Source organism: Tasmannia lanceolata, unplaced genomic scaffold, assembly GCF_043159265.1.
Source record: "Tasmannia lanceolata isolate RefF3 unplaced genomic scaffold, GAP_Taslan_0.1 ptg000011l, whole genome shotgun sequence".
Taxonomy (NCBI): domain Eukaryota; kingdom Viridiplantae; phylum Streptophyta; class Magnoliopsida; order Canellales; family Winteraceae; genus Tasmannia; species Tasmannia lanceolata.
Genome location: NW_027518688.1, coordinates 23,598,875 through 23,616,754, shown reverse-complemented (window position 1 = coordinate 23,616,754; position 17,880 = coordinate 23,598,875). Strand labels below are relative to the sequence as shown.

Genomic DNA, 17,880 nt, shown 5'->3' with positions numbered 1-17,880 from the left:
GCCGAGCCCGAGCCCGAGCCAAGCCTCACTTGTGAGCTTAACGAGCCGAGCCGAGCCTGGCCAAGCTCGGCTCGGCTCGGCTCGTTTACACCCCTAGCCACAATTGACAATTTACGTAATAAAGGGTGCGGATTTATCATTTCCCAAAAAAAATTAGGTAAGCTTTTTTATTTTTCCCGATTTTCGTTCGGGCCAAAAATTTGGGTTTCATTGTTCACTAGTAAAAATGGCGATTGAAGTATTTTATATTTTAAAACATTAAACTGTAAAAGTCATATTTCATTAAATGATAAATATGTCAGTTTCAGTCATTAAAGTTGTTTGAAAATGCATATTGATACTTATTGATGGGATAGCAAATATATACATTTTCAATGGCATGACCAAACAGAATTGAGGATTACATATAGATAAGATTTTGGAATTTTATATACAGTATAGAACATTCATTCAAAAATTTAAAAAAAAAATAAACATGTCATTATGAAATACTTGATTGTTAAGATTTATTTCTCTATAAATGAAAAAACAAGCAAATATTTTTGCGACGAGGTTCGTGAACCATGTTCAGATTCGGGTTTGATGGAGCAGATCAATTATTGAATCATCCACATGTCTAGTATCTGTTGCACAAAAAAATATTTCAGTTAAATTTCATTTTGTAGTTAATCGGTTCTAAGGCACTCCAGATCTTCAATGTCAAGCATATTAAATGATCCAAGAGAGATTAAAAGATGCTTGTAGCCTACATGATTGCTAGATTACTTGAGCTTCTTAGTGTCAAAGTATCATATGAGCAACTCGGGCCGGTGACCTAATGGCTCTTTTACAAGCTTGGATGATAAAATTAATTTCAAATTAGTTTTTTTATATTTGTCAATCATGAATTATTTGAACTGATGCTACAGATTTGACTGTACAGGTTAGACGAAGCAGAATATTTAGAGCATAGAAAACTAAATGCATACCTTCTTATGGTACCATGGAAGCTTTTGTTGGTGGCCATGATGATGCAAATCTAGAGATCCAACCACATGACAAATTAATGTAATTACATACAAATTGAACAAAAATGCCATATATCGAAGAAACACATAGGAATTCTCAGTAGAAGATAAGGAATTTCTCCCCAAAAAAATGCAGAATCTAGCCAAAATGGCGGACCATATGGTTTAAACAAATGGATGCAGAAAATAGGAATTCAATAGAAATTAGGGACTCTATTTATATAGGGAGATTATAAATTTGCACCCCTTATATAATGAATTGTGGATGACTTTGACACGTTTTGACGTCAAATCACATTAAAAGGGGTGCGAATCATCCTGCAGAAGGTGTGAATTTAACATCACCCTTTATATAATACCAAAAATAGTTTTATTTGCTTTTTGGTAGAAAATCAGGGAAAAAACTATTAAGTAAAAAAGAATTTTTCTTTCAATAGATGTCACCTACGGAGTTTCGTATCTCAATGTGATTGCATGTATTAGTTAGCAAAATGAATCTTCTGCAAGAAAAAAAGCAAGAAAACAAATAGACATTTTCATAGAAGCCACTATTTTCTTCCCTTTTGTCTAAAACACTTTAAAATCTCTTAGTAGGACGGGAACACAACTAAGGTAAAACTGGGTCTACTCAGATGAGATAATGATTGATGAAGTTAATTTTTTTAATATTTAGTATAGTGGGTCAATTTTAATAGACTTAATAAGGGAAAAAAACTAACTCAAATATATACTTTGCAAGATTAGAGGAAATCGACTCAGCGGAGTTAGTGATTGACTCAGGAGGGTTTTTAAACAGTGGTTTAAAACATCAAGGTCATCTAAATCTAATAGTTTTTTTTAAGGCAAATTTAGGTGAGGTTAAATTTGAAAATTTTCAAGGTATGTTTTCACTCTAAAGAGAATGTAGGTCTCTTTGCATCAAAACAACTTGAAATTGGTTAAATTTTACTCAATCATCAGGTGTAAAATAATAAATTTTATACCAAAACAGAGTTTCTCTTTTCTTTCTAATGCAACAAAGAAAATATATTTCAACCTTGAAATGAACCCGGCCAAGTTCTAAAGTAGGCCGTGTTGGAGCCAAGTAGGAAAAAAGGTGGAAGGAAAAACACCCATGAGTGTAAAATAATAAATTTTATACCAAAACAGAGTCTCTCTTTTCTTTCTAATGCAACAAAGAAAACATATTTCAGCCCTGAAATGAACCCGGCCAAGTTCTAAAGTAGGCCATGTTGGAGCCAAGTAGGAAAAAAAGTGGAAGGAAAAACACCCTTGAAAAAGGGCATTTGCAAATGACAGAAAAGCCTTCTCTGTTGTAGACGGCTGGGAATAAAGGAAAGGGCTGGGCTGTGGGACATGAATGTGAATAACTACAAAGTGAGGAAGAAATCAACCCATGATTCTCGCTTTATATAGAGTATAAGGATATCAAAAATTATTGTACGGACCACATTATAGGACGATCCAAATCGTCCATCTGAAGGGACGCAAGGTAAATAAGTTGTGCACAAAAAATCACTTATATAGGATGAATCCAACCCTCTGATCTATAGAGAAACTGCATATTATGAAACCTTTATAGATCGGAGGGCTAGGATCATCCTATGGAATTGATTTTTGGGTAACAACCTATTTATAGTATTATTGATGCAATGGTTAGCCACATAGCACATTATGGTGGCGCCCACCATATAAATGGGTCCGATCATCGTGTGAGTGGGCCCAATTCCTTATATCACTTATCACTTGGATGACCTCCTCTCATGATCACATTTACATGTTGAGTCAAAATTACCAAAATGCCCTCATTTTATCTTCGATTCCCTTTCATAAACCTAACTATCCCCGTGGCCCACACCACCCTCTAAATTAAAGGGGAGTGGAGCTCTTAAAAGGGTACTCGGGTCATTTCCAAATAACATGCATGCCATTGTGAAGGGGCGATTCAATAATTTTAAGGGGTGGGATCATCAACATAAACAAAAAAAACCAAGCTTGAAAGTCATAAAAACAACTTCCAGAAAAAAATAAAATGATATTGTATTGCCGAGATTTAATATGGTGTAAGCCCGTATAGTCCAGTATTTTTTCTAAAGTACTGTACGTGCCACACCATAGGAATCTAGGATGATCCAAACGCTCCGTCTGATGGGCCACAAGGTAAATAGGCTATGTCCCAAAAATGATTTCCAACGTTCCAATCCCAACCTTCCTCTATAGATCTGAGGGCTAGGATCATCCTACGGAAATTATATTTACACTGTGGCCCATCAAATGAAGTGTTTGGATCATCCTATGTTGGGCTGTCACCAAATAAAAGCTCTTATACTTATTGGAAAAAATATTTATCTAGGGTGAGATAAATTTGAGCCTTCACACCCCTTGTAATTTGATTGGACGTCAAAAAGCATTAAAGGTCTGCCACAACGGAAGGGGTCTGGTTTTTTCACATTGACGCAATTTTTTAAGGAAAATTCTTGTTTGGCAAGGCAACTCAACTCATAGAAGCAGAAATTACACTCACATTACACTTGAATCAAACAATGATGTAATTACACTTGAATCAAACAATGCTGTAATCAAACAATGTTGTAATTACAATCAAACAATGCTGAATCAAACACTTGAATCAACTCAACTCATAGAAGCATAAATTACACTCACATACAATAACAGTGGGTGCGTGGGTTTTCACTTTTAACTTTTAACTAACAATAGAAAAAAATGTACATACTATAACTTATGTAACTCGGGTCGGGTCGGGCTCCTTCAAACCCGGCTCGACCCGAGATTCATGCGGGCTTTTGAATGTTGAACCCGGCTCGACCCGAAACCCATGAAACCTGAACCCAACCCAGGCTATTTTCGGGTCGGGTCGATGCGGGTCGGGTAAAACCCGGCTCGAGTTGCAGCCCTAGTTATAAGGGAAGCGCATGAGTAATGCGGGCGCGGGGGAGGGGGAATATTAGGATTGTACCCATGTTGTACCAGTTTTGAAGCCACAGTCTGGGTGCAGCCAACCCGATTTAATTTCTGGTTGTGTTGGGGTTGAAGCCATGGCAGCCAAACCTGACCTGAACACGACCTCTATCATCTAATTTTATATTGATTTTCTTCAAGCTATTGTATTTTTCTATTTGGCCCAAGGTGAACCCCAACCAACCCGATTTCAGGTTAGATAGGCTGGGCTGGGCTGGATTGGGTTGGGTTAGTGTGAGTGGGGCCAATTCCTTATATCACTTATCACTTGGATGACCTCCTCTCGTGATCACATTTACATGTTGAGTCAAAATTACCAAAATGCCCTCATTTTATCGTCGATTCCCTTTCATAACCTAACTATCGCCGTGGCCCACACCACCCTCTAAATTAAAGGGGAGTGGAGCTCTTAAAAGGGTACTCGGGTCATTTCCAAATAACATGCATGCCATTGTGAAGGGGCGATTCAATAAATTTTAAGGGGTGGGATCATCAACATAAACAAAAAAAACCAAGCTTGAAAGTCATAAAAACAACTTCCAGAAAAAAAAAAATAATGATATTGTATTGCCGAGATTTAATATGGTGTAAGCCCGTATAGTCCAGTATTTTTTTCTAAAGTACTGTACGTGCCACACCATAGGAATCTAGGATGATCCAAACACTCCGTCTGATGGGCCACAAGGTAAATAGGCTATGTCCCAAAAATGATTTCCAACGTTCCAATCCCAACCTTCCTCTATAGATCTGAGGGCTAGGATCATCCTACGGAAATGATTTTTGTGTGTAGACAATCTATTTACACTGTGGCCCATCAAATGAAGTGTTTGGATCATCCTATGTTGGGCTGTCACCAAATAAAAGCTCTTATACTGATTGGAATTTTTTTTTATCTAGGGTGAGATAAATTTGAGCCTTCACACCCCTTGTAATTTGATTGGACGTCAAAAAGCATTAAAGGTCCGCCACAACGGAAGGGGTGCGAATTTATCATCTCCTTAATTATTGCCGAAAAATGCTAGATGTGAAAAAGTAACAGTAGCAACTGGCATTTTTTTGGACGATTGCAAAGGATATTTGTTGCCAAAATGGTAAAAATACCCGAGAGGAAGTGTGAAATTTCATAAAGCTTTATCTTAAAAGAGAGGCAGAATAGAAATGAGATATAGTTGGGATTTATGCTAAAGTAAGGATAACTTTAACCCCTGATTCAGGCTTTATATATATAGTATAAGGATTTCTTTCCTAATTATGTTTTTTTTAAAGGGGAATGATGATATATTGATATTCCCCCCTCTCGCAGATAAAATTCTCCTATAACGCTTTTCGTTGAGAAGAAAACGTTAGCAGTGAACCATTCTCGCCACAGTCTGGGTGCAGCCAACCCGATTTAATTTCTGGTTGTGTTGGGGTTGAAGCCATGGCAGCCAAACCTGACCTGAACATGACCTCTATCATCTAATTTTATATTGATTTTCTTCAGGCTATTGTATTTTTCTATTTGGCCCAAGGTGAACCCCAACCAACCCGATTTCAGGTTAGATAGGCTGGGCTGGGCTGGGCTGGATTGGGTTGGGTTAGGATTGACCATCCTCAACCTGAGGCTCGGGTCAGGTTGGGTTAGGGTTGAGGAAATGCTATATCGGGTTGGGTTAGGGTTGGCTTCAACCCGATCCAACCCGACCCGAGCTGCACCACTACTAAAATGGGGTGAATTCATCCTTATAGGGGGTGAATTTATCACGCCCTAAAAAGAAGTTAGGGTGCGCATTACGCACGTGTGCGTGAGTTTAGGTTTCTTCTTCTCAACCTAAAACCTCCGCTCTAAAACCCAACTCCTCCCTTTGTTAGCAGTTCCAAAAGAGGGGGGAAAAAAATCAGGTAATTTTAGCTTTTCCATTTTTCCTTCTTTCTACTGAGGACAATTTTTTGTCAGACCACTCTATCAATTTGGTTAGGTTTAGTTTTTTTTTTTTTTGTTTCCTCTAATTTTGTAAGAAATTGTGTTTTGGTGTGTTTGTATTTGATGAAATATCTAGAGATAATCATGAAAACGTTCAATCGATTTGGTTCACCTCTCTTTCTAGAAATCCTAATTCTATTCTCTAATTACATCACCATATAAGAAACTTGATTTTTCTTCTCTGATTATTTCAGTTCAAGGAGTTGGTGTTAATGCTTGTTATTATTATGGTCTTTCTTTCATAATTTATGCGTGATTATTTCAAATTTGGGCTTTCCAGATTGATGATTGTTGTTTATAATTTTATTTTTGTTTATTTTCATTTCGAATTTAAGCATTTGTGTGTTGATTTTAACTTATAACAGTATTTACATAACCATATTGACTTGTAGGTAAAAATCCTAATTAGTAACTTCCTTGTGAAGAGATGGCGCGTATCAGAAAGGTAAGCAACTGATCATGTCTCACTCTTCTCTCTTGGAACTTAATATTATGCAAATATTCATCTATTGAAAGTTGAAAACTTGTTTATGTTATGGTAAATTGAAGAACAAGAAGGTGTTTGCTAAGCCAGTTTTGAAAAAACCCAATGTTGATCATGTCACGGGAGATAAGATCCCCAAAAGCTTTGTATTTTCTAGGGGAAAGCTGCCTAGCTCTCTGAAGCAGCTTGAGTTGGACTTACGCAAACTGATGCTCCCACATACGGCTCTCAAATTGAAGGTTCCCAACTTGCCCTCTCTCTCTCTCTCTCTCTCTCTCTCTCTCTCTCTCTCTATACACACACAATTTTTTTGCATTCTTTACTTTTTCTTGATGTGGCTTGGTTTATTTGTTGAATGGTGCATATATGCTGAGTTAAAAGTTCAATAGATCTTTATTTCAAGGAATTACTGATGTAATATGGGCTAATAACATGCAAATTCATTGGACTTCTCAATTTAACACGATTATTTTTCTTTGCATAATATACAAAGCTACATAATAAAGGAAATGAAACACAAGACTGTACATGACAAAAAATATAGAGAGGCTCCAGAACTTCTTGCTCTAGTGTCTTATGAGTTATGAGTGTCATTGGGACTACAAGATCACCATCACCACTGCAATGGTCTAAAATGTCCTAGATCATTTCCATAGAATATGAGTAATGCTGGAGCATCCCCTTGGAGTCATTACATCAGCCTTTATACCTCCCTAGCATAGGTTTATTGCTTTTGTTCGTTGGCTCATGTAGTGGTAGTGTGGTGATTTTGTGGTATTTCCGTGTTTTTATTCATTTGCCACTAAGGGTTTCTTAGTCATTTTTCTATTCTTTGAGGGCATTTTAGACTTTTAGTCATTTGATATTAGATATGGGCAATTTAGTCCATTTACATTGTAAGGACCTATAAAAGCCCATTTTCCCACCATTTGTGTAGAGATTTTAGAGAGCTTTTGATTTGAAATTAGAAATTTGAATTGGAGTTTTGTAGCTAGATTGGATCTAGCAACATTGTATTTTGGAGGGAGACCCTCTTTCCCTAAGAGGCTTCTCTTGGAAATTTCATCCTTAGGAAGGAGCTTCCTTGAGCTTGATCTTCAAGCTCCTATCTCCTTCATCATTTCCAATCCTTGATGTGCAAGGAATTTGATCCGATTTGTGACTCGGTGTCTCCCCACCAAGATCCCTCTACAAGCTTTGAATTGTGTCAATTGAAAAGGAGGCTGATTGCAAGAAGTTGAATTAAAGAAGTTGTTGGAACACAGAATTCGAGAGTTTGATGTTGTTTTTTCGTCTCATTTCATCCTTAACTGTAAGTGGATTTCATCTCTATACAAAACTTTCCATTTCTGCTAAGAACATATGAGGAAATTGGCCGAATGGTGTAAAAACACAGGAATCTGTACCTACGCTGGTGGCACTGGAAATTATAAGAATAGAGGTCTAGACCTGATAGCATTCTCAGATCTGGAACTCTATTACTCACGGTAATCTAAAACCCTAATTCTTCGCGTTTCATCACTGTGAGCTTTCATCTGTAATTGAAGGGATCAAATCGGTGCCTCTTAATTTGCACTCAGTTTTGATGGACAATTTCCATCAAACCAGTCCAATACCTCTATTTTGAGATCAATTTAAGAAGCTACAAAGGTCTGATTTCCATCCGGAACTTCTCTTCTTAAAGAACTAACAGATCTTTAAATAAGCCATTCTTGAATTTACAATCCTTTAGTAGAATTGAATTCCTCTAATAAAGATCAGGAAATCTGAGCCATTATGCCAAGGAGCTTGGTCGATTAAACATGGCGTCTCTAGAGTGCTAGAGCCCCATGTGAAAAAATTCTTTGAATTTGAATTCTTTGGTGGAAGTCCAACTCTTATAAGCCATCTGAATGCTTTATAAATTGAGTTTAGGGCTGTTTATGGAACTCCATTCAAAGACTATATGCGGTCTTTATTAGTTGATTGATGAGGTTAGTAGAAGACAAAATGACAGATCTTATAAATGACAAGCAGAACTTTGCTATTGGAGTAAAATTACACTAGAGGATTTGACTTTGAGTTGGAATTAAAGGGGATAGATACTTCACGATTTCTCTCTTTATTTTTTGAAGTACTCAATCTTGACAATAGTTGTTGATGGAGGTTCTTTCATATGGATTATTGGACCTAAACCATTCAAAGGTTGTAAGTTCAGTTTGGATGACGCCTTAAGAGCTTTTTTGCTTATTTGACATCTTCCATTCTCTATCCCATTGTAAGAGCTCTCGGGTATTTTAAGAGCTAACACTTATTAAACAGCTTGTTCTGTTACTCAAAGAATAACTGTTGCTATTTGGGCCTTGCAAACATTAACATGCTCTAGGAAATTAGCCAATAGTTTATTATAATTGGACATTATGTAACCCTATTATTATCATAGGTTTAGGTTTTATTAATAGACTTCTTTAGGTACTCTTGGTTGTCATCTAATTCATACTTTCACAGCTATTGACAACCAATTGGGATTGATCACTTGTCCTTATTACCACAGGCCATCTAATCCATTACTTGGGTTTTCCCTTTAACAAGTAGTCACACGTGTTCCGTAATATAGATCAATGCTTCCGCGATGTTTCACCTGCATCAGAGTGGTATCCATAGCTATAGTGGATATGATTGTAATTTCTATAGATTAGTTGGATTTGATTGTAATTTCTATGGATCTGGCTTTGAGGACACAATTTCATTCAGAACCGTGCCTTAAATGTTTAAGCATACGAACTTAAGCAAATGCCACCCAGGTCCACAGTGTATATTGTGTTCTGAGAGTTGTATGTTATCTTGGTCTTCCAAAAAATGAGAAGCTCTATGAGAAAGAATCAAGCTCCCTAGCAGAGAGATGCTCTTAGTGTTGATGAGCTAATTTAATGTGAGTACGGTTGGCACCTCCAAAGGTAAACAAGTAATTGTTATGGAGTTTCTGCTTGACATGATGCAAATTCCCTAGAATGTTTGAACTTGCGCTAGTATCTCACTTGAAAAATATCCTTCAATTAGGGCCTGTGTTTTATTGATGACTGCTTAGTGTTTGAAACCCAACCAATTCATTTATGAAGGCTAGATCCATAGAAATTGCAATCATATCCATAACTATACGGAGGGAATCACTAATTGTAGTGGCTTGTCATCAAACCTCTGTCACTAAGAGTAAAATGAATTAGAATCCTTCAACTAATTCAGTCTACAAGTGTTGAGCTTAGAAATGTAAATCCAACTGAAGAGCATCCATGATCACATGTCAACACTCATGACATGCACAGACCCCCAAAGTGTACTGACAAAGACACAACATGCAGGAATTTTAGAGAATTGAAGGAATTCCTTCCATGAAGGGAAGACACAAATTCAATTGATGATTTTAGCGAAAAGTTCTATCAACAAATTGATGGAGTCGTGCTTGTCACACCTGCTGTCTTCATTCCAGAAATGCATGGTTCTCTCGAGAGATTCACTTCCAAAATACTGTCTGTGTCCATTAGAATCCAGATCAAGGACAAATCGTGCAATGGTTCATATATAAAGAAGAGGTTTTATTTCAGCAAATTCATGAAGAGTTCACAGACAGATCCAAGTACTGAGCATCAGCACCGTTTCTGCTAGTAAATGTGACGTTCTGATGCCTCTATGTTCCAAGAAATAAGTCACCTCGTGGAGGATTTTTCGGAATTTGTGTATATTAGGCAATGAATTTGAAATTGAAATTTTGTGCTTGGAGAGGAATTAAACAGACACTCACGAAATCATACAAATTTCACTGTAACATCACAGAAATCATATCATTTTACAGATCTTCTCCTTTGAGCAGTGAGTCCATAAAAAATTCCAAGAAGAAACTATGAGATGAGATCCGATGGAAATATAATGAGCATACTTACAACACCTTTGTGAATGAGTTTCAAGCACAAAAATCCCTCTTAAATTCGTCGCTTTCAATTTCAAGGAAACAAACCAGATCAGAAAGGCAATAAACCAGTAGCTGCTTCATGACTGGCATCAAGATTTTGGATACTCCAGCTTCACTTCAAATAGATTGTATGCTTAGTGACCGAATAGAAAATTGGAGCCTCCTTTTTTGGAGATGTACCTGTTATGCATCACGAAAATGAATTGAAAAACTTGCAATGGGATGCAAGTGTAATGAGATGGTAGGAACCTTGTCTCCAGTAAGGTAGAAGATGATGAAATGAAGAAGTAGAGGTTGATCTCCAAGCTCAAAAACAGTCCTTCAATGGCTGAATTTTTCAAGGGAAAAGATTTCCTCCAAATTCCAAACTCTAGATCTAGATCTAAGAGCCAAAACTCAAATTCATGTTCCCAAATCTCTGATGCCACTTTGATGCAGGGGAAACATCGTGGAAGCACTGATTTGTATTACATGACACTTGTGACTACGTGCTAAAGGGAAAACCCTAGTAATGCATTAGATGGCCACTTTGATATAGGTGAAACATCATGGAAATACTAATCTATATTACAGTGCACGTGTGACTACATGTTAAATGGGAAATCCATATAATGGATTAGATCGTTGTGAGGATATGGTAATGGGAATAAGTGATCAATCCCAAATAATTGTCAATAGCTGTGAAAGTATGGATTAGATGGCAGCCAAGAGTATCTAAACAAGTCCCCTAACATAACCTCAACCAAGTATGATAATAATAGGGTTGGATAATGGCCGATTACAACAAATTATTAGCTAATTTCCTTGAGCATGTTACTGTTCACAATGCTCAAATAGCAATAGACATTCTTTGAGTAACATAACAAGCTGATTAATAGGTGTTAGCTCTTTAAATAAGATAGAGAATGTAAGACATTAAGTAAGCAGGAAAGCTCTTAAGACTTCATCCAAACAAATTAGATCGACTTCTAACTATGCCCCAAAAGGTCTCTAAAAGAGTATACAACTAATGGGAGTTGGTAGGTTCAATATGAAACAAGGGTGATAAGATGGGTATAATTATGGTTAAAGGGTAATGGTAAAATTAAGGGGAAACATGGATAGGCTAATAGAAAAAGAAATACAGAACCCGTACATAGGATGACATACCAGCCTTGGACATCTTCCATCTTCCCACTGCAAGTGATCTCCGAGAGTTGGAAGAGGGATAGGTAGAGTTTAAAGGTAAAGGCTGGTCTCAGCCGAGAGAGAGAGAGAGAGAGAGAGAGAGAGAGAGAGAGAGAGAGAGATAGTGGAGTAGTTTATGAACCAACTCTAGAAATGTGAAGGAAAGAGAAAAAAGAAGGGAAAGAGAAATGAGACTACAAAGAGAGAAGTGAGAGGAAAGAATGTAAGATGGGAGGAAGATGGTGGGATGGGTGGTGGAAGGTGATGTGAGAAGGGAGAAAGAGGGAAAGAGGGAAGATGCAGTGAGGAGAGGAGAGAGGATACAGAAGGAAGGGGTCTCTTTCATATTTTCCAAGTTTCTCCTTTTGGTGTGGGGTCATGGTTATTTATATGAAGGGATTAATTATTTAAGTGGTGGGCCCCTGTGGGCTGGCCGATAGGTTATAAGAAAAACATTAAAAAAAGGGTTTAAAGGGGATTTATTGACTTAGCTAATAGGAATTAAGAAATAAGTAGGTCAGGGGTAAACAACTATAAAAGATGGGTTTTAAAAGTATAAGTAGGTCGTGAAAAGGGGTTCATAGGCTGATGTGGACGTCACAACATCTAGGCTAAATAAAATGCTAATAAATTAAGGGCGATGATACCGCCCCCGGCGGACGTGCGCGCAGTACGCATCCGCCCCCCTTTTAACGTGATTTGACGTCAAAAAGCATTAAAGTTGCCCACTGTTCACTTTATAAGTGGGGCGAATGCATACTATAGAGGGGGTGAAAATATCATCTCCCTAAATTAAATAATAATATTACCCCGGAGAGAAGTAACACTTGTCCATTGGTCTCATAAAAAAACTAAATCAAACAGTTAAGATGGTGGTGCTTCCTTCACTGAGGTGGAACCTGTATAAGTATTGCTTTCCATTCTTAAATGAGAATATTAATGAATTTACTAACTCAACACAATCTATGTATGGCTTCATATTGAGAGTATGACTCTTGGCCAACAGTAGTGAAAGCTCTCAAGATATTTTTTCACCCTTTGAACTTATGGAGATTTAATTCACTTTACTAGTAAGATTTTCACCTGCCTTTCTCCTAACATTTGATGTTGCCATTAACATTTTGAAATAGCCAACTTGATGATATCTGTGTTTGCTTATATTGGCAGGAAAAGAAACGAAATAATCTCAGAGACTTTTTGAATGTTGCAGGGCCTATGGGTGTGACACATTTTCTAATGTTATCGAAAACAGAAAGTGCACCCTATTTGAGGGTTGCTAGAACCCCTCAAGGCCCAACTCTTACATTTAAAATACATGAGTACTCATTGGCAGTTGATGTTGCTCATTCCCAATCTCGTCCAAGATGTCCTCAAGAACTTTTCAGCAACTCCCCTCTGGTAAGGTCACTAAATATTTCCGTATCATTTACTTTACCTTCTTTTTGTGTTTCACTAATATCATGGTACGTGATAATTTATTTATGTTCTCTGTTAGTCCAGTCTTTTGCATATAATGCACAGTTGTACACCTGGTTTGGTAGAGAAGATTTGTAGTTACATATGTATACTATGGATGCATATTATATTCTTGTTATTGTTACTTGGTCTTGTATTCATTCTGAATTTGGGAATTTATTGGCAGATCGTACTTTCTGGTTTTGGGACTGGAGAACAACATCTGAAGCTCACGACTATTATGTTTCAAAATATATTTCCAGCCATTGATATTAATACTGTCAGTGCTACGACCTCTTCTACTTATATGTTGACACGTCTTCTGATTATTTTCCTTTTTTCTTCTTAATTATGTTTTATTTACTTTGCTCATTACACCTCTTATTTTTCCAATTACAGGTTAATCTTTCTTCATGCCAGAGGATTGTGCTGCTTAATTACGATAAAGAAACAAAGCTAATTGATTTTCGGCATTACTCCATTAGATTACAGCCTATGGGTGTCTCGCGTAGGATTAGAAAACTTGTGCAAAGCCATCAAGTACCAGACCTCAGGAGTCTTCAAGATGTGAGCGATTTCATTACAAAGTAAGGTTTATTCCCTTGTATTTTCGCTTCAGTCATGGCTGAAGTTCAGACTCTAGCATATGAAAGAATGAGCATTTGTGCATTCCATGTTTTTTTGGATTTGACATGATGGGGTATTAAATGATGGTTTCTGGATCCTCCATGCTAATATGAACTACGATGTAACTAAGAATGGACTGTAGGTCTCTGTTCAGTAGTGAGGTTGCTTGGTCCATGTGTTGATTTGGATGGAAACCCAGTTTTAGATTGAATTTCCTTATTTCTATTGCTATCACATCGCGAAGAGTGACTATATCTGCTTCAGTATTGTAATTTATTCTGGAGAAGATGCTTGGGTTAATTTCGATACTTGCATCAGTATTGTAATTGAGTTGGTGATATCACCTTCCCTCAGTAAATCCTTGCTATCACATCGCGAAGAGTGACTATATCTGCTTCAGTATTGTAATTTATTCTGGAGAAGATGCTTGGGTTAATTTCGATACTTGCATCAGTATTGTAATTGAGTTGGTGATATCACCTTCCCTCAGTAAATCCAGAAGTGTTTACATGTGGTTGTTCATCTAACAGAATCCTGAATGTGATGGTGAATTCCGTTAAGCAGATTATTCATTCTGAAAAAAGACATATTGGTTGATTCCCTTTCTATAGGGATTGCATTATATTGTTTTATGTGTCTTGGGGCTTCTTAATTGGCTTGGTAGTCAGCAAGCTTGCATTTTTCTCTTCATTTTTTTGGGAGGGGCTCGGCCGAGTTTCTTGTGTTTACCTTGTTTGATTTAACCAACCAACAGGGGCTGTTCTGACATGATTTTCACACTTGATCAAATAAGTCTGAGCTCCCTCTCATTGACAAAATACTATTGTAAATACTATTTTGTTCAAACCTTCATCAGTCAATCTTGTTGTAAATACTATTTTGTTTTAGCTGGAAATAATTTGAAATAAAACCCAGGCAATCCCAATTATTTGTTTTCCTTTGAGACTCAAAGTAGATAGTTATAAGAAATAAACTGAATATCATGAACACTATCATATAACATGGTGTGGCTTTAGAGTTGTGGTAAGTCTACATTCATCTCATGGTAGCTTTCATGAGATGCATGAAGCTACATTTTTTTTCTTCTGGGATTTCCAGATTTCCTCCAATGTTCTCTATATAGTTTCTGTTTACAAAAGTCTAGTTCTTGAAGCAGAGTACTTCATTGATATAAAAATTCACTGTTATGCCATACTATGCGGTGCGCTAATCTTATTTTTTTATTCCATTTATAAAGGGCCGGTTATGGATCTGAAAGCGAAGCTGATGATGAAGCAGCGACAGTAAGTCTGGCAAATGATATTGGTAGAGTAAATAAGGCTTCTATGAAAAGTGCTGTAAAACTTCAAGAGATAGGACCTAGGATGACCCTCCAACTAACCAAAGTTGAAGAAGGATTATGTTCTGGTAGCATCATATTCAATGAATACGGTAAGCTTACTCTCTCTCTCTCATCTTCCTCTTTTTTCGCACAATGTATTCAAGCTACAATCGAGACAAACTAAAAGTAGGTGATCTTGAGCCTGAACCCAGGATCAGATGGCCTTGCAACTCAAATGGGTCCTGTGTAATAACCTTGCCAAGTTAATTTGATGAATCGAGTTATTCGTAATTCTACTTATTGCCTAGGTTTTGTTGATTTCTAACAATATCCTTGTAGGAGTATATCATCTATCCTAGCGGTGAACTTTGATATCTTTTGAATTCTCCCTTCTCTGGTAATCTTTTATTATTATCTATGCCATTTTCAGGAAATGGAGGCGCAGTTAGAAATGAAAATGTGCCCGAGGAAGACTAGTCTGTGTTAAGCTACCCATCTTTGCATATTGAAAGACCCATCCGAAGATTCCCTATGTCTTCAACGATCATCTGCTGCAAAATGCAAAATGTTAAGGTATGACAGTCGTGTTCATACCTCATCATGGATTGGGAAATACTTTGTAGATGGATCAAATGATTTTTGTAAATTAGATTTTTCTTTCATTCCTCTCTGTCTCGTGATTTCTGTTGCATACACTTGGGGCTCTAATAATTACTGCTCCATAAATTTATAATTTCTTATATATTATTACTCTGACCAGGAACCGGCATTGTTCGTATGCTGATAATTTATACTCTTGTCATTTCTAATACTTAATACAAAAATTTAGTAATATAAGATATTTGAGTATCTTCTTAGGAAATGTTGTTCAAAGTAGGTACACATTATTGATAGGAAAATTCTAGGGCATGTTTGGCAGCCATGAAAAATTATTCCACAAATTATTAGTGGGCCCAGTTGTGAGAGATGGGCAGGGGTAGATTTGAGAGAGCAGTAATGGAGATTATGTTTTTTCCTTTTCATGTATTTTCATGGCCTCACCCTCTCAAATCTGTCCCTCTCTGCCCATCTCTCACAGCTGCCACCTCTAATATTCCATGGAATATGTTTTCATAGTTGCCAAACTGGACCTACTAGGGTCTTCCCTTGTCTAAGAGGCGCTGGTATTGGTACCCATAAATTTAGGTATTGAACCCATGCCACTTTGACCTACTTGACATATTAAGAATATAGTATGTCATTGCCTAATTTTGTGCAGCTAAAGTCTCGTGCATGAGGGGGTTTACGTAATTTGACCAACGAGAAGGCTCTCTACCTACCTAACTTATTAATAATTCAATTAAGAATACAAGACAAGAGCATGAAAGTGAGACCTTCGCAACCTTTTCTGTTGAAAAGTAAGAGGGGCTTCATGTGGCTCCCACCATTGTCTAGGTTGATGGGACCCAAACCTGCTTAGTTCTATGTGGTGGTCCGCACAAATGACAATTGGCTAACTAAGATGGCTAAATTTAATGATTAGTTCTTTAGTACTTATTTTAATGGATAATTGGTTTATGGTCGGAGGGTTAGGATCATCCTATGGAAATGATTTTGCAGCACAACCTATTTACGTTGTGGCCCCGACATATGAACGGTTTGGATCATCCTATGGAGTGGGCCGTACAATACATTTTGAAAAATACTCCATACGGCGGCCACACACCATATAGAAACTGTCTTTATATATCCAAAAATTGGGATTGTTAGGCAATTTTGCGGAAAGCTATTTCACAGCTTACTTTTGCAGGAGAGAACAAGCTGAACAGGCTCACTTCTTAGCAGATTTTGTCTTATTCATGTAATCCATCTTGGGTGGCTGTTCTCTCTTGCAAAAGTGGGCCGCAAAAATTGCCTAGCAAATCCCCTTAATTTTATATGGAAAATGAATTGAGAATGGCGGGGATGCCATTGCCATGACTGCCACTCATTGCACGCCCCCTCTGCAAGTGGGCCAGATGCCACATGTGGGACCCACTTGTATTTAGTTATCCATAAATTAGGATGCGTCCAGCTCACTTACGAGAGCTTGTAACCCAATGTGGGGGCTTTAAGGTGGTGTGGACAGTGTGTTTTGGCACTGCTGGGTTGGGCTCAAGGTGCTTAGTTCTGGCTCGCCCATTTCAAGCTGGGTGGTTAAGTCATGTGACCCACGCGAAGGCCTGGGTCACTTCAAAAAAAAATACACACCGAGGCAGTTGGCTCTTCGGCATAAAGTCACGGGTATGCTCCCTGTTGACGAGTGTTCGAATCCCGCCTCCAACTTACCTGACACACGTGGTATGTGTGCCTTTGCGTGTATCCGTAGGGACTAGTCATACTCCCGAAGGAGGTGGGGACATCCTACGTCATCAAAAAAAAATAAAAATTAGGATGGGTCCCATCAATTTCCCTAAAGGACCGACCAAATTGGTATTTTTTTTTCCGGGTTGCACGTACGTGCAGAGCCGTCCACCATATAAATTCTCTTGCATTAGATAGGGTCTTTTTTATTATTTTCTATGAGATATAAGTATATTGATATTTTTTATGAGTGAGTGGCACTTCGATCATTTTCTATGAGATAAGGTTTTTTTTATTTTCCATGATATATGAGTATTTTTTTATATTCGAAGAGATAGGTGTATTTAACACTTTCTATGAGATATGAGTATTTTTGCCACTTTTCGTGAGATATAAGTAAGGGTATTTTCGTTATCTTTTATGAGATAGGGGTATTCTTGTTATTTTGTCATGGTGGCGGTATTTTGTAAAAACCAAACCCTCGCCCACTGAAGCCTCTTTTGTTGAAATTGTAATTGTAGAAATAAAGTCTTGATTACAATCGTTGCTCCAGAAATAAATGTGTTTGAGGATATAAGCGTGGGGGTGCATGAAAATAGGTGCTTTAAA

The 17,880-nt window shown here is 37.5% G+C and overlaps 1 protein-coding gene across 2 annotated transcripts; it reads left to right on the top strand.

Moving 5' to 3' along the window:
* The first annotated feature begins 5,665 nt into the window (after positions 1-5,665).
* LOC143886704 (peter Pan-like protein) lies at positions 5,666-15,712 on the top strand. 2 transcript variants are annotated; one of them, XM_077390787.1, is made up of 8 exons: positions 5,666-5,867; positions 6,342-6,394; positions 6,499-6,672; positions 12,714-12,944; positions 13,189-13,281; positions 13,401-13,588; positions 14,866-15,059; positions 15,380-15,712. In XM_077390787.1, exons 2-8 carry the CDS (start codon positions 6,377-6,379, stop codon positions 15,424-15,426), a joined length of 945 nt encoding a protein of 314 aa, XP_077246902.1. In that variant the 5' UTR covers positions 5,666-5,867; positions 6,342-6,376; the 3' UTR covers positions 15,427-15,712. The 2 variants fall into 2 exon arrangements, with proteins under 2 accessions (XP_077246902.1, XP_077246903.1); XM_077390788.1 differs by having other exon boundaries at positions 5,796-5,867; positions 6,591-6,672.
* Positions 15,713-17,880: the final 2,168 nt, after the last annotated feature.